Raw genomic sequence first — 26536 nt, 5'->3', positions numbered from 1 at the left:
ACGGCTGTGTAAAATAAATCTGCAGATATAATCGTATGACTAATTTTATAATGCAAAATCTTTGAGTTATGTATTTTTAAATTAAAGCATAATTGTTTTATTTTGAACTTTGGCCAACGAAAAGGTTAAATTCTTATCTTATATGCGTCCCAGCGGCATCCAATTTCATAAATAAAATGTTTGATTTGGCTTAAAAGTGTAGTGTATGTATTATGGTTTGTAGAGTTGAGTCCTTCTTAGCGGCCAGAGAAAATTCTTATAAAGGATACTGATGAATTGAGTGGAGACTCTTGTTCAAGATTTAATAAGCTGAAACTTAAGATATCAACTTTAGTTTTAGCCTTAATTTTTATTTTATTTTATTATTGTATGATTGAAAAGGGTGTGTAATTTGCATTTTATTGAATAAACTCTCAAACTCGTAGACTTTCCTCTTTTCTCGAAAATTGATTTACTCTTTTGCATTTTCCGAAAGCTTACAGCACAAGGTTTTGTGCAAACATTGTATGAATGTGGAACATTTAAAAGCAACGGCTAATACACACTTGTACAAGATACTGTCCAAAATATTACGTCTGCTTTTAAGGGATTTCCGATTTACTTATTTTCTGACATAATTAAATGTTAGCAATGTGTACAGTGCTCAAAATAATAACCAGACCACCTTTAATAAATTTTGATCTAATGATCGGATCTTCACATCCAATGACCATCTTCAAGGTTCGAGGGGATGATCTCAAACATGCTAACTAATTAGAGCAGACGTTAAATTATGCTAAGAAATCAATACTTTCTCTGAACAAACATACCTTACCATGGTCATGAAGGCTTCACAATTTCATGACTAGGCGTGATGATAGCGATGTGGTTAGTTTTATGAGCCGGTCACTTTTATTTCTCAAGTAAGCTAATATTCATCAATCGTGAGGGTTATACTCTCACCGGGGTTTGAATCCCGGACCTTAGTTAACAAGAACTGAGTGCAAAAAACAGTACCTTAGCTAACAAGAAATGAGTGTAAAAAAACACTTGCGATATATTTGCGCAAACTCTAGAAAGTTAACATGTAGCACAGTTTTTTAAACTTTAGTAATGTTTTCGAGGAAATATTATTATTCTTTTTTTATCTTATCGCAAACTATTTGATTTTTATGTTTTTACGAGGATAATTAGACGGGTATATATTTCTATGGTTTTATCTTTACTTATGTATAAGACTAAAATGCTTCTTTATACTTTTGTACTCTTCAGCTCTTTTTTTTTTTCTTAAATGAATGATTCTTATTTCAGGCTTCAGCATGATAAGCGAAGTCTTTGTCTTGCTGATTGCAGTACTAGGATGCAATGCCCGACCAGAGGGAGCCCCAAGTACAGCTTGTTCCTCGTTAGTTCCTAGGCATAGTGGAATCGAACCTCAACGTTCACCTTCCCCATACACAGTTACAGCAGTTAAAAGTGGAAATAAAGTGCGAGGTCAGTTCATTTTTTTTTATACACGTCAAAGTTTTAATAGGCAAATCTTTGATATTCGCGAATCTGACTATGCAAAACTTTTGAATACTTCAAAAGTAATTGTTTATACTGTTCCCTTATATTTTTTTCTTGTTTATATGTTATATTCATGTTACATGTACATATTACATGTTATATTATTCCCTTATATTTTTCTTTTTCTTGTTTTTAATTGTTTATACTGTTCCCTTATATTTTTCCTTCAATATATGGTAGGCCTTTTATGTGCAGTAATGTTTTATTGACTAATAATTTTTTTAAAATTTTCTCCTGTAAGTATAAATTTGTTTAATAATCAAGCTAAGCAAACTTTTAAAATCCAGCACATTACTTATTTTATTTTTTTATTTTTCCGTATAACGTAAAAAGCATAATGCTCTAAAGCAGTTTTCCATTGTTGTTGATGCGTTTTTATTCGGCGGAAAAATACATGGATCCAGTTTTCCCACATTTCCGTCTTGCTTTGATTTACATTAGCATCAAAATTATAAAAGTAATAACTGTATTTTCCTATAAATATTTTCATATCGTTAGTTTTAAAAGGTCCTGTACTGTTATTATATTTTTGATTTTGATTCTTTTCTAAATTAAGAATTTAAAATTAAAATTTCTTTCCTTTTTATTAGCAAAATTCTGCGCTACATTTTAAGATAGTTATTTAAATTTATGTCAAATCTTATTTCCGTCTTACAATTCATTTTTGTGTAAACTACAATAATATACTATTATAAATTACAATTAAAGAGATTCGTTAACTGACTTAGAACATAACGTTCAGCTTCATGAACAATGAGATGTATACAAAAACAAATTCAATATATCCGTTGGATTGGTAAGCGAAAATATTAAATTAGGGTTGAGAACTCGCAAAATTTGTTGTAACTATGTACTTTTAATTTTAAATATTAAATAATTTTTCTAAGTAGTAATTATTTTTTTTATGTTCACTAATAGTTCTTAATAGAATCAAAAATTAAATATTATGATGTGGGAAGTAAAAGCAAAAGCGCATGCAAGCAGAATTTTTTTAGTACATATATTTTTAGGGAATATTTTCAATTTTAGTAGAAAAATTTGCTTTATGCCAAGAAACAATTATTGCGAAGCAATCATCGGGGTTGGTGGGCGGCAGCGGACATAGGGTCTTAGCCTCCGAGTCTTGTTAGATTACAGAAACTCCTTTACTAAGAAAAAATGCCTTCATAACTACGAAGCAAGCATTACAATGCAAAATGGTGTTCCAGTTGACCCTATCAACACTACCTTAAAATATTTTAGTAAATAATAAACATATTTCACAGAACCGAAGTGAAAACATAAAGATATAAATTAGAGAATCTACAGTAATTTAGATTTTTCGTTACATGCGGTTAAAAGTTTGCGTTAAATTTCTTAATTTTTTTAGCACTCAATGTTTTTTCAGACATTTTTGACATTTTTAAGTTTTTCTTCTTAATTTCTTTATAGTTAAGTGGTTTAACATTATATTAATTATATTTTTGAAATTAATTTTTAAATAATGCTGAAGGATGATTCCACAGTGGAGAGACAATTAAAAAATTGTAATTTTATAAAAGTTTAGAATTAAAATTATTTTTTTCGATTAAGATTTGGTACTAAGATATTTCAGACAGAAATTCGTGTTTATGAAATATTTTTCTACAAATTTATTTCGTATGCCACGTGCTGGGTAAAACCGTGGAGTTCCCTTGAATATATTTTGTTTTTTTTAGTGAACAAACACCTTTCTTTAAATTTTTGACAATGATACTTTCAAGCGACGTCATGCGTGGATCAGACAACAAGGTTCGAAACGCACGCATGACGTCGCATTCGGATATCCAATTAAGTCTGATCCGAAAATTGATTCAGCGTGATAATAAACCAAACTTTAAGCTATAACGTTAGCATGTAATGCAGAGCCGCGGTGACTCAGTGGTTTGAGCATTCGCCTCCCAATGTTGTAACCCTGGTTCGAATTCCAGCGATGGCGGGTCGATACGATTACCTAAGTCGGCTCTCACCGACTATATTTCTGACGTAAAACATCCTCACTGGTAGACCAATCAAGGGTCAATCAATTTGCCATCATGCTAACCACGGGAGGTTTTCGTGGTTTTCCACTTCATGAAACGCAAATGCTGGTTAGTTTCATTAAAAAGTCCTTCACGAAGGCAAATTTCTTCTAATACCTGATTCAAGAGTTTCCTTGTCTTCTAGATTGGGTTCAAAATTACAAGCCTGCGGAGTTGAACATTGGTAGTCGTAAACTCAAAAACTGGGTCTACTGTACAACGACGGTTATAAAATAAAATAAAAACATGCCATAGATAACCATGTGATTTTACACAACTATTCGATTAGTTGCAAATACCAACTTGAGCTGTGCATTTTTTTTTGTTAACTGGTTTAGATTATGTTAAGTTTTCTATTTATTATTTTTAATGTAATATCGAAATTTTTAATTTTGAATTAAAAAAACATTGCATATATATTTTTTAATCTTGCACTATCGGTAAGGTTTTCTTTACTTTTTTTTAAAATTTAAACTAGCTTAAGGAAAATTAAAAACGTTTGAGTGGGAAGTCTTTATCATGACTGACCTTGAATTTAACAAGGTCATTCCTATAGGTATAAAGATAAAAAAAAATCTGTTCAGAGTATTTTCAAATTCTTGTTGAAGAATTTTCAATAATTGTATTGTAGAATTATTTTGAAAATGAACAAAGTGATTTGAAATTTTTATTTAATTTTAGAGATTTACCGCTTTTGTACGTTTCAAAAGCTGTATTTTCACTTGTTTTAAATTGTATTGAAGATACTAACTCTCCTATGAGAGACAATTTACTAAAATTTGCTTTCATATGAGTTAGAATTTTTTCGTATTTATTGTTCATTAAATATTTTTACTTGTTTTTAATAACTCTTTCGTGTTTGAGATGATGGATCGAAATCGAAATTTCGACTATTTTCAAATTAGATAAAGCAATCAAATTTGAATTAGAGCTCTGTACTTGTTGACAATGTAAGTTTTAATACTTTTCAACCAACTTCAATTGGAATTTATCTTCAAAATGTATTAATTTAATATTTTTACTGTTTGTATGCCTTTTGCCTACGGCTGGTACAACTGGTGGTCCAGAATAGCAGGTACGCAAAAGGTTAATAAATCTAATTGCAACAAGAAATAAAATGTTATTATTAAATCAATCCATTTGAAAAACAGTTTTATGAATTTTTTTTATTTTGTTTACTTTTTATTAAGCGCTTTTAATATCTACTTTTCAAAATTACCAATTAAAGAAAATACAAATTAAAAAGTACAAATTTAAAACGTTGACTTTATAGCTCTGCAATCTAAAGGGGGATGTTAATGTTTAAATTTGAAAGAATTCTAGTTTCCATTTAGATTGTTTAAAACTGCACAAATTTCTACTACTGAAGTATTTAAAAATCTTTTAGTTTCAGAAAGTAATCTAATTTCTTTTACCTTTTTTAGTAACAATATCTTCCCAGTATGGAGAAGAAATCGAAGGATTCGCCCTACAAGCCCGTTCCAAACGAGACAGAAGTCGTTTAGTGGATGGAAAATTCTCTGTTCGAGATGGAATATCTAAAACTATAGATTGCTTACGAGGAAAACAGGTAAAGATTTTCTCTTATTTTTTTTTAAACATCTGCACGGTGTTTTTGAAATATAAAGCTTGCCCTGAAATTTTAGCATTCTCATAGAAAATAACTAGCAACTATTTGTATAGTGGTTGCTGCAAACGAACGATTTGAAAGCATTCTAAAGGCTAAAAAATAACGATATCCGTAAGCTGAAACTAAAGTAAGAAAATTGAAACCAGCTTTGAAATTTTAAATCTATTTCCGGCAGTCCTTTGTTTCGCGATACATAATTATTCAAACTATTAACAATTTAAATATCTGGCTATGGATCTTATTGCAAATAACTTTCTGCACATTTAAATTTAGCTTTAATGATTAATTTTGACAACAATGCCGGATTTTGAGAACGCTTTATCAAACTTTGGCAAAGCTTATTTATTTTGTTTTAGTTGTCGGTTTTTGGCCTTAATCTTCAGGTTTTTATGACTGTGGTGGCGAAAATTTCAGTTGTCCAAAACTATATTAATCAGTGCAGGATGAATGTTTGTATTTACCGATATAAGTAATAAATATTGATATGCCTTATCAGAAATGAAATCTGATACACACCAAATTATCGTGAATTTTTGGATTCGACAAATTGTCATTTGTCAGTTATCTGCTTTTCATAGCAACGTTTGTATGTTTTCTTTAAATAGGAAATTGTTGAAAAATATGAAATTTTGTATTATTTGCCAGCATATATTATTTTTAAAAGATTTTCTACCCCATTAGATTATAATTTACTCTAAGGACTACTATTAGATGTGTTTGTGATATTTTTTACTTTACAGAATACATTAACTCAAGTCAACCCCAGTTCAAAAAGAGAAATAATTACGGAGTGGACGCCAAATGAAAATGAGGAGGAAGTGGTTTTTAGGTAAAAACTATAAATGTTATAGATTGAATGTTATAGAATTAGAAATGAATAGATAAATGCTATACTACAGTGAAACCTGCAGGAAAGACTGCCTCTTTGTAAAAACTATTAACGAAACAAATAAGTTGATTAAAATGTATTCAAAATATTTGTGTGAGGTTCATACTAAGAGACCTCTTTTTGACGATCTCTGAAAGAAAAATATAATCTCGTATTGCAGTTGGAGTGCACTATAGACGATGCTATCAATGATTTATTTTTATTGTTCCTTGCTTCCCATTCGTCGTCATCCTTTCACCCTTCCCTCCTATTGGCCGTTGCTCTAATCCCCTTGTGACGTCACCTTTCTCTATATATTTACCCTATTTTTCTCTCATTTCTTTCTGATGCACTCATGAAGGTTGCCCTTTGAGCATCCGAAACAGCTGTCTGCTTTTAATAATATTTTTGTGCTCTTTAACGTTGTCTAACTTAGTTTGTATTTTAGCACAAAGGTCGCCCACTTGTGTATTTTAGTTTTAGAGTTGAAAGTTAAATAAGCACAAAAAATTATTTTAGAAAAAAACTATGCATATCTCAATACAAATCTCTTCTCATTTTTCAAAGTTAACTAATTTTTATGACATAAAATTAAATGAAAACTTAAATTAAAAAAAACCTGATTGTTCATTTATTTAAAATAGTTCCATCATTCACAATTGGCTATATCACTAGGGATCATTTTTATTGATGCTAAATTTAATTAATCTATCTGGTTTTCACGACGCCAATACAAGTGGTATTTCCGCTCTAAGGAAATGACATTGACAAAAATAAAATGGTTGGCGAAAAATCATGTACCTTCCATGAAATTTTGAAGTTAATGGAGAACGACTAACCTTCATTGAAGACCATTTTACTATGCAAAAGAGTGGTTTTTCCAGAGAGTTTTCACTGCATATAAAAACTTAAATGCATTTCTCTTACTCATAGTGTAAAACTTCTTTTAGAGCAACCGTGGCGAAAAGTTTTGCTGTGTTTTGGACTGAAGTGGACTCACCACCAGTGAGATTGTCTAACATGTTTTCTACCAGCCAACCATCTAAGGTTTGTTTTAGCTCTATTTTTTATATTAAATTTTTTGGTATGAAATTCGCCATTTAAACTAACAAAAACTAAAATTACTTGATTTTAGAACTACATTTATTTCTCCTTTTCTTCCCATCGGATTTAGTAGTTACGTTTTTGGAGTTACTGAATGTTTAAGTTTGTTGTGAGGATGGTTATGATTCTTTGGCCAATAAATAGTAGTGCCATTTTTAAACAATTTAATCAATTACTTTGTCTTAGCAGAATTTTAAAGTTTTATCATTTTATTCTTTTTATTACATGCTGTATGTATATATTTTATTATGTTACAAAGGCGAACTTGCTGACTGATTTGTGATATTCTATTGACATCTTAAAAGGAGTTATTTTAAACTTTTTGCGCGGCCGATGCCTACCTATAAATATAAAACTGTTTAAGTTCTTTTTAATACTACGGAGAAAGAATGCTTGAATACAATTATAATATTTGAATACATTTTCGTTACCACTTTCGTTTGATTTCATTGAAATAAAAACACGTGAATTTAAAAGATGCTGTTATTATTTAGTAAAGAAAACTTAGCGAAGGTTTTAAACATTTTAATAATTCAAATATTAAATGCTAAGTAATATTCAAATGCAAACGCATTAGTCTTCTTTTAAACATTAAAAGCTGATTGTATGAAAAAGTAACTATTATGTATCATCTTTTTACCCATCAGAATTTCTTCTGCTGCTTAGATGGTTAATTATTGTCTATAAAAGATTGATTCCAGCTGTTCTTCAAATTTGCCTATAATTTAAATTTAATTTTTTTAAATACAACGTAAAATTTGTCGCAAATCTATACTTTATATAGAATTTCGTCAAAATATTTTGCATAGTATTTGTATGACTAAAAAACATAATTTTCAAATTTAAACTTATTACAATATTTGCAAAAAATTGTAAAAACAATTTACTAGATAAAAATAATGAAGAGTAGCAGTCATTTTTTAAACTCTTTTCATTAACATGCCCCAAATAAGTAAAAACCCAATGAAATAATTATCTGAGTAACGGTAGATTGTACCCTTGTCAAATAATGCGATATTATGTTCATCTAAAGTCTTTTTTGATTTCCAGACAGAAAACTTAGATTCCCAGTCTATGTATTCCAGCTGTTTTGCTACAAAAGGCTGTTTTGGCTATCCATCTGGATGCATCCCAAGAACGGACTGTGAAATTCTTCTTTCCTATGTTAACAGAGATGATGGGATATACTTTCAAATGCACGGATACTTGGAACCGAATACGTATATGGCCATGGGAATATCCACAGACTCTCTGATGGTATGATTCAGTTTATCTTTACATATTTTCCTCGTATTTACTTTTATGAATTTCAACCTTATCCTTCTTATTCATGAATTAAAATTATCGGCTGTAAACGGCGTTTACTTTATTCCTTAGGGAGACGATACAGTCACTGAATGTTTCAGACAAGGTTCTATGGTCCATGCCCGTGAGTCTTGGAATAATGGAGGTCAAAAATCAAATGGCCACACTAGAGAGGTATTGTTTTTTTTAATGATTTTATTTAAATAAATGAAGCATTTAATTTCCGTTGAATGACCGTCGTAAGTTGATAAACCTCTATTTACTTCGTTCAGATCAGTATGGTCTTACGACCTCGAGATTCCTCTAAGTTTTCAGAATTCTCATTTTTGACGATTCAGCATCAATTGAACACTCAATTTTGAAAAGTTCTGCATTTTTAGAGAACTGCTCATTTTTGAACAATTCTGCCTTTCACGAGAGCATTCATTGTTGACCAGTTTCTTCTAAAATTGTGTTTTGCACCTTACAAAATTCAGCATAAGTTATGTGCCAATCAGCAGCTTTTTCCCATATTTCACTGCAATGTTAGTTTATTTTAAATAAGTTAGTAATTTTTCTTGGTGAAATGTTCTGGCTGAGCATTTCCCTGGAAACAATATTGTCAAAAACGAAAATTTCGTGAAATTTGAGAATTTATTTGTTAATTTCCCTCCCCTGAATTTTCATTCTTTTTGCATAATTTTACCTTTTAATACTCTTGAATCAGCGTAATTAGTTTAGATAGTGTAGTTTAAGATCATCAGATCATACATATGAGCATGATCTTAAGAAATTATGACCATAAGGTCATGTTTAGATCATATCTTTAGGTCATGTCTTGATCTGTGGTGAACTCAAACTTTTACTCTCAGTAAGCCTCCTCACATTTTATGTTTGTTACATTAAAAAAATCTATGTAAAATAGTTTACATGTAAAATATAATATAGAGCTTTGATTATTTAAAATTTTTGAACATGGTTTATTAAATGCTTTATTATATGAATATAAATGCAGAAACAGAAAATTTAAAATATTAACAAGCCACTAGTTTTACGTAAACACTTAAACGTAGAAACGCACATTTTTACAGGTTGTATGAAGGATATTATTCCAAAGTCACACATGAAAGCTACATAGGAATAGGTGCAAATATTTAATCGTGTTTCAGAAAAATAAGAGAACTAATATAGCATAGATAAAGAGCAAGAAAACACAATTTCGAAGTACAATGAACTCTACAGCTGTTATGTCTGCAGCGCCACATACTGGCAAGAAGCTTACTAAATGTGCAATTTGGAATGAAATAACTTAGTTTCGCAAGCATAGTGCTTTCAAACCGTTCAGCTTTAACTCTTACCGTTCATTATTCAATGAGTTTTTGAAATCAAACTTACTTTTGGGACATCCAGTGTAATGGACTGATAGAATTCATTGCAACAAAGCACAATGCTGTGTATGTTGCCAACTTCATGCTGCTTTTTCGGAGTTTGCGTCTTTAACACAATGACCTTTTGGCAAAAACTATTGCAATAATGTTTTAATTTTTCTTTCAAAATGAAATAAATATTTTTAAACAAATACTTGACAAAAGAAATTGTACCTTATTGAACAAAGAAAAATTAAAACATATAAAATTTAGCAGTGCTATGTAAGTATATAAAGCTATTTTGATTTGATAAAAACAAACATAATTTATTTCATCGTCATTATAGCTTAAAAAAGTATGAAAAATGCATACTTTTAAATTTAAATTTTAAAATTGCTAGGTGTTTTATTTTTTAATCTATTCCAGATTCTATAAGATAAAAATAAAAATTCTGTATTTATTGTAAGTAAATCTAATATTTCATTGCTGAATATTAGATTTACTTATTGTTCAATCACAAAGTTTAAATATGTTATGTGCAGTACTTTTAAGATGTAGTCTTATGCAAGTCTTATTGGGAGCGGTTATTTACCGTAACTTATTACTTTGCACTTACAAGTGAGATGTTTTTCTAAATTTTAATTTTTGCATAGTTTGCTCGGAAAATTCCTTTTTTTGCAATGCCTTTTTGCACTACTAATTCAAATTGCTTTTGACAAAAAGATGAAATGCAGACTTTAAAACATTTAGCGGTCTATCTTAAAATTGGTGCATTCATTCGACTCAACATATTTAATGTAAGTAAATACTATTTTGTTTCCTTCTTTTAGCTTCCAAGGAGTAGTTACGATGGAGAATATAGAAATGGTTTGACTACTTGTTCATGGACTGAGCGATACATTAAAGATGCTTACGATAGAAGTTTCAATTTGGCTAATTCTACTTACTACCTTTTGCTGGCAAAAGGCCCCATCACAAATGGAAGTGAGTAAATTTTTCATGGTATCCTCTTTTTTTTTCAAATAATTTTTCCCTCCGAAGTCTTAGATAATTCCCATTATCTTTTAATAACTATAACGACATAGAAGCAGTAATTTTTTAAGACACCAAATTATTTAAAAAAATGATCAAAAATCTTTGAAACTTTTTGTCCTATTAAACGATGTTTATTTTACAATTTGGTAAGTTTTTATTCAATATTCTAATTTGTCATAAAATTTTTAATTTGCGATCTACACCATATTATAAAAAATTGAGTTTGACATTTAATATTTTGTTTCGAAGTTTGTGAAAATTTTAATGAATTAATAAGAAAATACAAAAGAATTACTTGCAAAATTGATCGAGATAGAAAGTTGAGAATTGAGGAACGCAATTGAGGAATTATAAAATGGCGTCCTCTAACAAAATATCAACTAAATAGTTCCATAGATGATCAACTTCAGATAACCGTATGTTGTCATCTAGTAATGATAAACGAAAAGTCCTACTGCAGGCAAGTTCTGATGGAATATTATGTTGCATCTCAAGGCTGTTGGTATATAATATTAGTAGGACTTAAGTCTTCTCTGCACATAAAAGATCAAGGAATCAACATTGAAAAATGTAGTTACTTGTACAGTGAAAAACCAGAAAAAACTGTAAGGAAACAACTATGTGCATCTTATATATCAACAGGGGACTGTCAAAGCAGGGTTAGGACACACGACAGGAGTAAATATTGAGTAGCTTCAGAGTAGTCCTTGCCGGGTCGCTCACGTACTCGAGGACGCCCTACATACACGCTGTTATGCATGTGTACAGTTTTTTTTTAACCCTTCAGTGCGCATGTAACGGCAGTATCTGACGTAGGATTCTCAAATCTCATCATGTTCTGACCACAACAAGCTGTATCAGTTGTGTTATTGTCAAACATTATTATCGTCAAATTTTCGACCACTTTACAACTAGCTAGAGCGCTTCTGTTTTAGCTTATGTTGTGCGGAAGATGACATTCGCAGTTTCAATCGTTTTTTGAACGTTACAATCTGAATTTATCGTCATATTTTATATTTTAGTTGAAAGGGAATTAATCTTTAATCAAAATTCTAATTTTCTTAAGTCTAGCGAGAGTGTTTAAGTTTTAAGAGCTTTTTTTTTGACAGTATAAATTTAAATCATTTGATCGTTAAAAGCAACATTTATGATTAACGGTGATTTATCGTCAAACAAAATTCCGGCAACTCATGAACTAGAGCTTTTTCTTTCTTTTGAGCCAGAGCTGCCAAATTCTTACGCATTTTGTAAAAATTTATTCTAGTGGTAGCTATATTTGTTTTAATGTATTTTTTATTCATTTAAACTTATTTTCGCACCATGACATATAAATGATTCAAAAGTTCATATACAACGCGACTTTGTTTCTAGCTTTTTTGTGGTCAAACTTTTAACATGTTGACAAAATTACCAAAAATTTTAAAAGCTTTGGTTTTTAAATGTTTACCATTTTATAAAAGCGCAGTAGTTGGCGGACCTGTTGAGTAACTAATCCGCAGCAATTGATGGCAAATTTTTTTTTCAATTTTTTAAAAAAAAAAAAGTCATGGGCAATCCGAATTTCGACCATTTTTATCCTAAAATATGTTCTGAAAGTGAACTGAAAAATTAGATTTTCGTCACTCCTAAAAACAAAAATCGTTGTTTTATCACTTTCGTAATAAGCCAACACCAAATGGATATTCTCCCTTAACTTACGAAATTGATGCTCTCAATTTTTTTTTCAGATGAGACAAAATATAATTTTCTATTTTCTTTAATTCACTTGCAAAACACATTTTTCAAAACTTTTATTTCATCTAAATGTACTTTTAACATCTTTTCATCTGTCTCTCCAATTAGACAATTTTTTTTCTTCTAGTTTTTGAAACAGTACTACAGAAACGAAGTACTGCTGCGAAGGATATAAACATATTGTATTGTATTTTTGTTCAGTTTTATTAATAATTTACTTCCCTTTGTCTTAGGTTTTGTTTTTAAATTAGCTTCTTTCTTTAAATCTTATTGACAACTTTTTTTTCCAGGAATTGGGTATCATGATGGTAGAATAGCATCACAGGAGCCAGTCAACTTTAAAGCATTTGATGCGATTATGGGGGAAGGAGTCAGTGATTCAATCAAAATTCACGGTAATTGTTTTTTTTAAATTTTTTATTTTGCATTTTAAATATGACATTTTACACTATCGTACAAATATTAGGAAGTTCACAATTGATTTTTTACGAGGCACTTTCGAAACCCTGCAATTTATTTTAATAACAATTTTTACCTTTATTTTGTTCATTAACAAACTGTTCTGAATAGCTTTGGAGGACTTTTAATTTTAAAATTTATATTGTAGCAATATTCAATGTAATTGCATCGTTCTATATTTTTTTTGTATAGTAATGTATGCCTAATAATTACGTCTTTTAGTTGGATTGCACACTGTGTATATGTTTAATAACTTTATCTTAACTAATATAACTGTACCTTGACTATAGCGTAGAGAAAAAAAAATGTTCAATTTCATGTGATTTGAGCCAGGTTTAATAAGCTATGAGACTTAAATAAAAAAAAATGGATTTGCATTTGTGACCTTTTTAATTATTGAGATTCATTATTAAGCTTAAATAATGAAAAGAAAATTTCCTTAAGAATAATTTGATTTTTCAAAGCTTTATTCTACTTACAATAATGCCATAGAAAAGTTTGACTTTTTTAAACTTCCTACCCCTTGTTAATAAATATTTATAGAATCCTTTTCAAATCACTCATTTTTTAAAAATGAATTTTATTTTGCTTAATTTAACATTCTATAAAAGTGAAACAAAAATTCATTCTTAAGTCAAAATCCTAAATGCTATTCTCACATAGAGGAATGCAGCATGGCTCTTGTATGAATGTCAATGAATATTTTAAGGTTTTGGGTCTGGGTAGAGTAATAATTTGATAATCGAAGCTTTAGATTAATATACTGCTGCAGCTATATCAAAGAGTTTCAATGAAATAATTAATAATTCAGTAACTGAAGCTTTAAATTCTTAATTGCTTAATCTATAGACAGAACTTTCGATGACTACCAACTAATAAAGCCATTAGAAATCAAATCCTCCAATTAAACCACTTAACGTTTTTCTTGGAAATCTAACAGTGCGATTTAAATCTTTAAAATGTCAACTTGATCCTTTAGAAAACAAGTAATTTATTTAAAAATACAGGCTCTAATAATTTAAAATACAGGTGTAATCTACTAACATTCGTTCTTTACAGGTGAATCTGAAGACGAAACAGTTGGAAATACAGAGGAATCTGTATTTACCGAAGAATCTACTGTAAAACATGATCATAGAGATCACGATCATAGTGAACCCGATCATAGTGAACCCGATCATAGTGAACACGATCATTCCAAACATTCCAAAGAGAATAATATACCGTCCTCCAGTTGTGGGCTCTGCCACTTTCATATTGTATCGCTTGCAATTATGCTTGCAACTTTTAGTTACTTAAGGCGGTCTTAACTGTGATATTTTTTTTTCGCCAAAATAGGATTTTAAGATTTTTTATTGCATTTCTGTTTATTTGGACACCCTGTGCCATACTGTACAATTTCTTAAATTATTTCTGTGTTTTTTTTAAAAAAGGTTTGAGTTACTTAGTTTTTAGATATGAAATAAATTTTTTTATTCCCAATTTATGTGTGAATTTATTGAGTTTTAATGAGTACTTAAACAGCATCACATACAGTGTTTAATTAGCTGTATTAAAATCAGAAAATTTGGAAAAGTTAATTGTGAAGATTTTTTTTTCCTGTTTCGTAATAGAGTAATTCTAAAATTAAGAATGCAACATTAACTTTTACTCTATGCACTCCATGGTAGCACTTTCTAGGTAATGTTTCTCGCAAAAATCTGATAATTGAATGAACTACATGTAGGGTTATTTCCTCGTGTTTTTATCTTTCAAGTGCAAATTATAATTTTCAGTCTTTGTGTGGGACAAGTTTCACTTTTGTACATAAAATGAGTACTCATAATCTATTTGACATTGAAATCTTTTAAATAGTTCATTTTGGCGTCTTTTATAGTTAAACTTAATTATTATCCAAATAATTTGAACATCAAAACTTGAGCCATTTTTTACTATACCATTTTAATGGGGAAACAAGCGAGTCCTCATTATTTGTTTCTACATTTACCCAGTCTTTGAAGGAGTTGTACTTATTTAAATCTTTCTTTCTCCAAAGGGCTTATAAATTACTGAACTTATTAGTTATTATAAAGTTGCTGCTGTCTTAAAATGTACAAAATATTATATAAAGTCCTTACTTGAATGGTGGCTCAAACTTTATTAAAAGAAAGTTAACTTATTTTCAAGCTAGGAAACTTCCAGCTAATAACTCCTAGAGAAGCCTCTGCACGGGTTACCATGAGCAAGAAATTTGATCCTTTAGTAGTCTAAACGAAATGACATTTTTAGTTTTGTAGTTTATGTTCGTTACGTCGGACAACTAAATTGATCAGAGCAGAGGTCTTCTTTCTTTTACGAGGTATTTCTCCAGTCACTAAACAGACGTTACCAAAAAATTAGACAGAATAGGACTACTAGACTCAGACTTAAAACTTTGAGTCTGTAAATAAACACAGATGTTTCAAATTTTAAATAAGGCCTTCATTTGTTGCTCAACTGATATTGCAAACGTTGCTAAATGTTGTTACAATTTCTGAGGGATGTTTCGGTGCTTAGTCTACTTGTAATACTAATGTCGAGTAAAATTTAAGGATAGTTCAGTCTTTATATCTAAAGAAAGAAAAATGTTAAAATGTAAATTTCAATGTAAAATAGTACTTTAACTTAAGTATGCGATGTCTTACGTACTGCTATTCTCCTTCAGGAACTTTTATGGTCACTGCTTGGGTTGGATTTGTCAGTATTGGTATTCTTCTCGCTCGACATTTCAAGTCTTCATGGGATACTAAAACAATGTGTGGAGTTAAAGTATGGTTTGCAGTAAGTTTTAAATTCGGTTCCATACACTTATCACTTTTGCATCCTTTTCCTTCACAAGCACCTAAACTTTCTTTAGCATTGAGGAGGGGACAGTTTGACAAATCGTTACTCTTCGTCTTTTCCTGAAATCTTAAGTGTTTTTTAAAAATATTTTAAAAATGAACGAATACGTGTACAGTTGTTTGACGGATTTGTTTGATTTCCAGATTGTTCAGCTTAAAGCAAGTACCCAACTTGCAAGTTAAATTATTGCAAAAATCGCATGAATTATAGAAAAGGCAATCTAAGTTATCTCGTTAAATCGTGTGGAATGATTTTATCTATCCCGTCCTCAATGTGTTAAATAATTATTTTCATTTAAAACTAACTCTTCGTTTCTAAACTAACAAAATGGTAGTAAAGAAATTTCGCTCTTTTATACGATATGAAATTTCAACAAGCTTTTCAGAGATCAATATACATAATGCAGCAGGATTTCTTCTTAAATCTTAAAATTTCTTAATAAGTTTTATTGCTTGCACAAGTTTCAGCATCTAATTTTTTTGTTGAGAACTTTTTAATATTCCTGTAATTGTAAGCATTGATGCTTTTCATTGAAGATTAAAACGTAAGTTTAACTTCTCAGTTTCCCTGAAATTTTACTAGGTATAATTGGACAATATCTTAAATATTTTAAGGGATTAGACAATTGTAGCTGTGGAAAAATAAGCATATTTTTGGGAATTTGTTAAATAGGATGAAATAACTAAAAATTCAATAAGTCTTTTATTTTAAGACTAGTAAACCGTGAAAATATTTTTATAAAAAGGAACTGTTATTCTGCTTTTTGCGTAAGGGTGAAAAATTTTTTTTGATGTAATTTTTTTTGAACGTATGATTATGATTTCATAATAGGTATTACATATTCACTAGCTATTAACTTTCATTTTATTTCATAAGTTTATAATTAAATTTTTAATCTTTCTCCTTGTTCTAATAAAATCAGTTTAATTTTTTAAATATTTCATAATAAGCGAGTATAATAAGCTTTTTTCTTTTAACATCGCAACGTCTAGCTTTTTTTATGCAATACAAGTGTTTAAATATAACTGAATGATCCGACGAAGCAAATATCAAAATCTACATTTTACTTTAAGCTGCTTAATTTTAACTAAAAAAATGTTTAGGTTGCAGGGTTTTATTAAATTCTAACTGTTTCTTAGGGATTAATTTGTAAACAAGATTTAATTAAAATTTTAATGTTAGGAACGAGGGATTTGCATTTTTTTTGACAAAATTATTCCTCTGTAACTCACTAATAAAGAATCTGTTTCCATGCTCCTAAGTTTCGGCTAAAACTACACATACACTTGGATTTTTAAAATGTTTGCGTTTGAACTATGTGTTTTGGATGTCCCATCGCCCCTCTGTCCATCTGCTGAAAATATTACAAATTTTAAATAAAAAATGATTGATTGGAACAGTATTTTTATCTTTACGAAAAGGATTGCCCGATGAAATAAAGAATATAATATTTTGTGACTGTGGCCATATTTAAGATCACTCAAAAGACAAATGTTGGACAAAATAATGGAAACATTACTATACTGACACATTTTTTGATATATCTCAAAAAATACTTAGGGTCATTTCATAAATTTGGATGTGTTTAGGTAGTGCGATTTCTCATAGTTATTAATGAAGTTTAAAGCTTCTCGAGGTTTGAGGGATCGACAATAAATTACAAACGGAAAATAGTGTCTTTTGAACGCCCTACCCCAAAAACTGTATTTGTAACAATTAGAGGTACACAGCGTGACCCTAAAGTTTACTATGTATTCCTATGCAAAATAAAGTGTNCTAAAGTTTACTATGTATGCCTATGCGAAATAAAGTGTTTTGAGAAGCTTAAAATGAAGAAATAAGCCCTCTAATTTTTAAATTGGATTCAAAGACATCTTTCAATGGTTAACGAACGCAAGGCGCGATATCAGACCTTAATATTGACCCATAATATTTAAATTGGACCAGGTATTATATTACAGGGTAATAGTGTACCCTACCACAGGAAATAATTATAGGTCAATTAGGGGGTACACAGCGTGACCCTAAAGTTTACTATGTATGCCTATGTCAAATAAAGTGTTCTGAGAAGCTTAAAATGAAGAAATAAGCCTTCTAAAAAGCTTTAAAAATTCAAAAACATTTTTATGTAGTCATAAATTTTCAACTTGTTACAGTTATTTTGATTATTGCATGAAATAATTGCACGAAATTTCATAAATCTAGCTTCAGTATTTCTGGAGATAAGGACATTTTTTTAATCTTACTGTGTTTGCTATAATTTAAAAAATATGCAATAAAATTAAACAAAGTTTTTGGAGCAATTTGAAATTCATAACGAAATTGTTTCAAAATTTGAGAAAAATGTGTTTAAAACTGTGAAAGATAAGAGTAATTAAAGTAATACTTTTATGCTGCACGTACGCCTAAAAAAAGTAAAATTTTTTTTTATTCAATTGTATTGTGTATTTAGCAACAAATAAAGTCCGATTTGAATATCTTAAGAATTTAAAATGTTTCAAGCGATTTTCTAAGCAGTTTTCGTAATCTTTAATTGAAAGATCAAAATGATAAGGGGTTTTCCACAAATTCTATTTTGTATTAAACAAGATTATTCAAAAGACACGGGCAATATTGAGGATCATGCCCCATAAAAGTATATTCTCTTTCGCATTCTTTCTTTCCACATACAATCATGTTTCGGGGTAAGAACGTTTATTGTAAAATATTACTTGTCGTTTAACTTATTCTTATGATACAAAATAATATTTGTAGAAAACCCCTTATCTATTTGAGTTTCTTTTAAAAATTACAAAAACTACTTAGAAAATTGCTCGGAAATTATTTATTATATGCTATGAAATTATGAAAATTGTTTCCGCGCATATGCAGAATAAAAGAACATATCTTACGCAGTTTTAAACAAAGTTTTTTCAAATTTTGAAAAAATTTTTTTAATAAATTTTAAATTTGTTCATTAATTTTGTTTAATTTTATTGAATATTTTTTAAAGTTATATCAATAATACGCAAGAAAAAAAAAGTTTTTTTTATAAAAATGTCTATATGTTCGCAAATATTTAAGCTAGAGTTACGAAATTTTGCGCAATTATTGTATATAATAACCAGACAAATTGTTACAAGTTACAAATTTATTGCTATATTTTTTAGCATAGGGTTGTTTCAAAAACACTATTTTCCGTTCGTAATTTATTGTCGGTCCCTTAAACCTAAAAGCTTTCAACTTCATTGATGAGTATGAGAAATCGATTTTTCTGAATTTATAAAATGATTCTTCAAGCACTTCGTGAGAAATATAAAAATATGTATTAGTATAGAAGGGTTGTTTTATCAGCCATGTAGTTTCTTTGTTTATAATGAAAAATATTTTCTTTATTTTCTGATCATTCTACTTCCCAAAATTAAATACAAAAGTGATGCTCAAGATTAAACTATTTCATCCGACTTAACGATGAGTATAGCTGCAGAAATACGTAGGATTATTAAAAAATTAATTAAAAAAAATGCACATAGTGATGCGATAAAAAAAAATTAAAATATATCCCCAAAATATTTTTCACAACTGCGCAATAAATTGAAATAATACTTCGTATTTTTATAATAGATATACTTTTAAATATGAAATTCAAGTTTGAAATCAATCTATATAATTTTGACTGCTTGAGATCTGTAGCTCCAAGAAAAACACTTCTGAAGTTTTCCAGACGTATACCATGAACTGTAAAAAAAATAATGAACTTTCAGTAATATTAGGGCTTAAATGTAATACTAAATACATAAATATTAACCCTTTCGCGCCGACTGTCACAAATACGTGCCAGCATAAAATCGTATCAATCAGGGTAAAAAGATAAAATTTGTAATCAAAGTATTTCTTTAGCAGTTTATTTGTGGGCGGAGTTATAATTGTTCGATTTATTTAATTTGCCACTACTTTGTTCTAAATAAAACTATTTAGTTATAATTTAAATTAGCATTGATTATATATATGATTAAACTAACAATAATTAAAGTAAAAGCAAAGTAAGGCTGTAAAATTAGCAACGACTACATTTAAGTCACCGTTTTTTACTTAATTACAACTTGATTCTGATTTTGTACGAATGCTTTTCTGAATCACCCGTCCCCAAGGGGTTAATGAATTAAAAATTTAATCTGCGTAATGACTAGTCGTTATGCATGCCAGAATGGTTACATTCATTATAACTGGTTATAATTAATAATAATCAGTAATCTCGTGAGTTCGTGTTAGATAAAGAAATATCTAAATTAAGTCGATGCAATCATTCTATTATTTTAGTCAATCGCTAAATGCAATATATAATCACTATTACATAGTTAGTTACCAATTAAATTATTTCGATAGCTTAATTTTAATTTTGATTACAGCTAAAAATTTCCTTTTAGCATTATTAAAAAAATTATATTTTTTGTAAATAATAAAAACAAAATGACGCAGTGCAAAATTTTGTCCGCAATACTAAATAAGAAAAGTGGCTTAATTTTTTTTCTTTTGAAATGGGCCAAATATTTGCTAATTAGTTAGCATGCTTAGAGTTAGCATTTGCGGCGGTAGGGTGGTATTCAGATTCAGTAGATAAAATGTGTAGGTAGCAAAATAAAGTCCCTCAAACATGCTTAGAAGCAAATGGATACATTATTCATATTTATTCTTGAAATGTCCAACGAAATGAAAAAAATATAAACGTGTTTGCATAAGTCTTGGAAATAATTTTGACTAATACGAGGCATTAAAAGTAATTGGTTTCATACTGTACAGTGTGCAAAAAAAATGGACCACCCCGAATAATTTTTGATCTACTGATCGGATCTTTACGTTCTAGGACTCAACCTTAATGGTTTGAGAGGGTGACCTCAAATATTCTAATTAATAAGTGCAAACGATATTTTAAGTTACGAAATCAGACGCAAAAATATACTTTCTCTGAATAAACATACCTTTTTTTCGATGGAATCGGATTTCTGACCCTCAAAATATAGGAGCTAGCCACAATCTGGGAAATATGGTCCCCAATAGTTTGGTCAAGAGAGTGATTTAAAGTTTGGACCCCTTAATGTGAAATTTATTTGCGTATTTTGAGACCGGAGTAAGAGGATAACTTTTTAAGCGAATTGAAAAACCTTTGCACATAATTACAAAATTCATTTATCCAAAGATAAATCCATAATTTATTTTAGTTTATTTTAAATACATTTTAGTGAGTATTTATTTTTTATTTTATTTAATAATAGTAGAAAATTTTTTGAACTGTGAGGCATGCAATTTGTTACATGATTTTTTTTAACATGAGTATCTAAATTTGCATGGCAAAATAGAAAATTTTAGAGAAATCGGCTGAATATTGCATGAGATATAGAATTTTAAAAAAGCTGTATATTTAAAATTTGATTTCTCAGGAAGTATTCAACCGTTTTCGCTCAAATTTTGTATTTTGTCTCGTAAAATTAAACACTTTAAAATTATACAAAAATTTATATATCTCACTCTTAAGTTTTTCGACTTTCATAAAAAAATAAAAAAAATAGTAAATATTTACTAAAATTTATTTTTTAGGCGGAATTAACTGTGGATAAACGAGTTTAGGGATTGTGTGCAAAAAGTTTTTAGTCTGTTTATGAAGTTCTCCAGATATGGTAAAATACGTAAAAATTAAAATTAACTTTTGGAGGTTCAAATTATGGATCACTCTCCTGACTAAACTATTGGGACCATATTTTGCAGATTGTCTCTAGCTCCTATATTTTTTGGGTCAGAAATCCGAATCTTTAAAAAAAAGGTATGCTTATTCAGAGAAAGTACGTTTTTGTGTCTCATTTCGTAAATTTAAAATATCATCTGCACTAATTAATTCGCATAGCTCTGGTCACCACTTCGACCTTTATGATAGAGTCCTAGAACGGGAAGATTCGATCATTAGACCAAAAATTATTCAGGATGGTCAGTTTTTTTAAAATTTTTTATTTTTATTTATTATTTTTTGAGCACTGTACACATAATTTTTTTTTAAGTTTATAGAAATGAGGTTTTTGCTTCTTTCGTAACAAACATAAAGGGTGCTCACTTATTTTAGTATCCAGTAGATATATTTTCGAACTTCCAAAACTGTAATTTAAAAAAATGTGTCTAGATGTAGTAAAAGGGCTACCATCTGCAGACTTCCGAAAACTGTATAAAATACGAAAAAAATGATACAAAGTTAAAGGAATTTTTCTTAGCAGGAATACACATTGATGTCAAAAATTCTAAGAAAAGAACGTTTGAAAAGCATATTTGTTAAATCGCGATTACTTAGACGTGATAATTAGGCGTATTACTTAGATGTAAAAAATAACTTGTATTACAAGCTGCAGTTTTTTGATATTTACTTAACTCTTTGGGAGTTAATGGGACAATATTAATCTCAATTATTTTTGACAACAATATAAATCAAAGTGTAATTGCAATCAACCACTATAAATTCTAAAAAATATAAGGAAATTAAGCAGCTGGAATATATATAAAGAATTCAAGAAGAATATGAAGAATACCAAAATGAAGCAGGTGGCTTCATTTTGGAGTTTCATACGATGATCACACTTCTTATCTATACTTTTAACTGTAATTTTATTAAGTGTTTCCGCCTCGCAAAAGGACAAGCATCATTAATAACAGTAACTTGTAACTGGTAGATGTTTCTCCTACTAGGCAGTTTTGGTGCACATTACTGAGTAGAAATCACTAACGAACAAACGTTCATTTGGCACCTTTAACGTCCTTTAAGCTTCGATTCATATGAAATCAATGATGCTCTATAACTTACTCCCCCCATATTTAGTATAATGCTCCAGTAAAGAAGCGATAACTCCGCTGCTTTTCCATCATGAGGCTTTGCAAATGGTTTATTTTGCACTGCATATTAATCACTTTACTGTGCCAAAAATCCCATTGGCCGATACTTAAACCACGGGGAAAACCTTTCATGGCTAATTCTTTTTTTTTTTCGCACAAATAATTTACAATTTAAAGCATAGCAAAAGTGAGTTCAGATTAACCTGAAGTTAACCATGAAGTTTTGAAAGCTGGCAATTTTTTTTCTCTAAATATCGAAATGCAAATAAATTATGTCAAGATTACTCTGAATTACGCGATTGGGTGATTCTGCAAATAATTGCATGTTTGCAAGAGACATCACGGTAAGTAAATTCGTGGCATTTGTTGATTCAGAAGTCAATTAGGCTTGACACAGATGTGATGTTGCTCTCAAGTATCCAATGAAATCTAATTTAAGTTACATGGTTAGGCATGATCACTTCTTCTAGAGTTGTAAGCCGCCAATTCGTTTGCATTTAACTATTTTGAAAATATCTTTTTAGCATTTGAAATTTAATGGTTTACTCTAGGTTCATCTGAATTAAATTTTTTCAAAATTTAAATTTTAAAATAAAAATTTAAGCGAAGCAAAATTTGCCATGTTTGGATTCTTCTGTAGTATCGCGTCCTCTTACCTATAACTGCTAAAGTTGGATTGTTACGAGTGGGAATACGGATTTTTTTTTTTTGAACTCGGCATTTTCTTTTATTACTTACTATATTTTAAAGCTAAAATAAGTTTAAAAAGAATTAGTCAAAGAATTAAATTTCTTACTGAATGATCTTTTAATTAATCTCTAAAACTTGTATGCACTTGACTAATTAGGTAATTGATTCTAATAGAGCTTTCTAAAGTAAAAGACTTAAAAAAACTACTCATATTTGGAATCTGTTTCATGTAGTCCAAATTAATCAATCAAATCAGTCCAAATTATCTGTAAAATCGAGAGTACTTATTGAATAGTGTTTTGGACTGTTTCAATAATTTTACAGCTTTTTTTAAAAAAATACCATATATTTTATTCAAATATAGATACGCGAAAACAAAGTTTAGAGAATTTTTTTTAAAATTTTTTTCACAGATAAAACAGATAAAGTTTTCGTGCTTGTTTCATTTTGCCCTAATTAACCCAATGAAAAGTGGTTTAACTAGTAGGGGAAGGGGGACATTCTTTTCGTTTAAGCTTGACCTTAATGATTAAACTTCTTTGCACGCTTTTGTCTCGATGTTTTTCTACTCTATTTTGTGTTTCGACACTGTGGATGGTTCTTGTATATAAAACCGAAACTGTAGTATGTCTATTTCGTTTCCATCATTTGTGCTTCGTTCGCATTTTTTTTCTTTAATTATTCATAACACAAAGTATACCCCATCCTCGTTTGAATAACATGATTTTGTCTTAATAGTGTTTTCCGTCAACGTTAAGTTACAAGTGTGTATTTTTGTATGCATTTTGATTATAGCTCAGCTTTAAAGCTGGAAATTCGCTAAAACATTAAAAAGTGTGGTCTTCAATCTATTAAAAGATTTGTTTATAAGAAAACCAAACTAATTAAATAAATGTCACGAAACTCGCAAGATTTTCAGAGCTTCTTTTCTGAATGGAACAAATAGTGACTATACATATGAGATTAGCAATTAAGTTCAAAATGTTTTTTGCATAAAATATTTTTTGAAGTTAAATGTGTCGGAGTATTCCATTTTTTCGGTTAGCTTATTGGTCATTTGACACAAATTTTCGTGAAAAAGTTTAACATTGGATTTTCAATAAACTTAACTGGATAAACACTACGGGGTGCGTCTATACGTGGTTAAAATTTATAATTTTTGCATACCAATCTCGGCTAGAGAAATGGCACTTTCTATACATAGCAAATATATCACGAGCTGCTTTTATACCCTTAGAAGTTTGGTTAAAAGCAAAAGGTGTTTAAAGTGCTTTATTTCTTAACTAGACATTAAATTTTAATGAACTGCATATTAAAATAATTTGAACTAAAACAACAAAGCATGGAAACGGTAAAACACAACATTATTAAGCTATTTAAATGACAAAAGAAAACATTTAGCGGAATGTTAAATTATTTTTTTTTTAAAAAGGCAGGGGTTTTAATGCGAACGTAATATATATTAACTAATTTTTTTCTAAATTTAGACACGGGTATTAATTTTGCACAAAGAAAAGAAAAGAATACAAATTAATATTCATGATTTTGTTTCTCGTACTAAATGTTAAACCTTCCCTCCTTGATTAGTACAAGATATGTCTGCATCTCAGTATGCAGGATGTTCCACCATACTTATTATGCATTATTATTAGTAATTTTGACAAACCATCAGTCTGCACACTAGGGATATACGCAAAAACAAGAATGTCAAGCAAAAATGACAATATACAAAAATGAAAATGTCAAATCATTAATGAAAAAGATTGGATATGAAACATCAAAACCCATTTGATTGCTCGAGAAAACAGAGAGCTAGGCAATTAATACCAACACCTTCAAGTTTGAGGCAGCAAACTTTGAGATGATTTTAATTTCAACAGTGATTTCTCAATTTTATAACGATTTTATATTTCTCGTTGAAGATAATAACTTGTTATACCTGGTGTACAGTGCAAAAAAAGGTGCGAAAAAGCTAATCATTCTGAATAATTTTTGATCTAACGATCAGATTTTCACGCTTTATTAGAACTCAATTTTAAAGGTTCGGGAATGTAATCTTAAATACCTTAATTAATGCAAGCGATATTTTAAGTTACGTAATCAGACACAAACGTTCCTGCTCTGAATAAACATACCATTTTTTCGATGGATTTTGATTTTCAACTATCAAAATATGGGGAATAACCGTATTCAGGTGAATATGATCCCAATAGTTTTTTCAGGAGACCAATCCAAATCATGTAATTTCACTTTTTGCGTATATCGTCATATATCGAGAATTTTTTCACGCGAATGGAAATATTTCTGCACACTATTAAAAAGTTCGCTTATCCGAATATAACTCCATGTAAAAATTCCTTTTTAATAAGGTAGATAACATTAAGGGGTCCAAACATTAGACAGCTCCAGAACAAAAAAATAGAAGCATTATTTCCGATATTACGCCCTATATTTTGAGGGTTAGAAATCCAATTCTCTCTCTCCTTCGAAAGAGATGTATTTTTATTATGAAAGTTAAAGTGTTTGTACCTGATTGCGCAACGTATAATATCGCTACAACCAGAGCCGGATTATACCTTTCGTAGGCCCAAGGCATAGCCGTTTTTTGTGCCCTCCTCTCCTTCCCCCACTCCTCCCCTCTTTTCAAAATATATGCTAAAATTTTCTTGCATATTAATAATGAAACAGATTTTCTNAGATTTCGTTGAATCCAAAAATCGCAAAAAAGTAATATATTAGATCATAAGATTCTGCAAAATAATTTATTACCGAAAAATATTATATTTTTATTTGTATCTTCATAATTTTGTGCAAAATACACTTGTTGTTTTTAAAGCTAAATTATTTTTGTCAACAAATTTTTTTCTCCCAAGTTTTTCGTAGGCCCCTGAATTTCGTAGGCCCTAGGCACGTGCCTAGTGTGCCTATAGGTTAATCCGGCCCTGGCTACAACTAATTAGCTAATTTAAGGTCTGGCTGTCAAACCACTAAATTCTAGCATGCAGAAATACGATTATTTGATAAGAAAATATTGAGGTTTTTTCACTCTGTGTATTTACATATATAT

The 26536-nt window shown here is 29.5% G+C and overlaps 2 protein-coding genes across 6 annotated transcripts in view; one reads left to right on the top strand and one right to left on the bottom strand.

Annotated features, from left to right (window-relative positions):
• Positions 1–26536, bottom strand: part of LOC107437395 (uncharacterized) — a 548903-nt gene that overhangs the window by 497680 nt on the left and 24687 nt on the right. The window lies entirely within an intron of this gene.
• LOC107457100 (putative ferric-chelate reductase 1 homolog) overlaps positions 1–26536 on the top strand; it is an 85879-nt gene that overhangs the window by 49573 nt on the left and 9770 nt on the right. For all 5 annotated transcript variants that reach the window (XM_016075168.4, XM_071181484.1, XM_071181483.1 and 2 more), the window contains exons 2-10: positions 1291–1473; positions 5012–5157; positions 5958–6046; positions 7036–7132; positions 8240–8446; positions 8567–8668; positions 10671–10824; positions 12900–13004; positions 15752–15867. In XM_016075168.4, coding sequence (XP_015930654.1) covers positions 1299–1473; positions 5012–5157; positions 5958–6046; positions 7036–7132; positions 8240–8446; positions 8567–8668; positions 10671–10824; positions 12900–13004; positions 15752–15867 — 1191 coding nt within the window. In that variant the 5' untranslated portion in view covers positions 1291–1298. The remainder of the gene's footprint in view (positions 1–1290; positions 1474–5011; positions 5158–5957; positions 6047–7035; positions 7133–8239; positions 8447–8566; positions 8669–10670; positions 10825–12899; positions 13005–15751; positions 15868–26536) is intronic.

Source organism: Parasteatoda tepidariorum, chromosome 5 (assembly GCF_043381705.1).
Source record: "Parasteatoda tepidariorum isolate YZ-2023 chromosome 5, CAS_Ptep_4.0, whole genome shotgun sequence".
NCBI classification, from domain to species: domain Eukaryota; kingdom Metazoa; phylum Arthropoda; class Arachnida; order Araneae; family Theridiidae; genus Parasteatoda; species Parasteatoda tepidariorum.
This window is presented reverse-complemented; position numbering and strand designations above follow the sequence as displayed.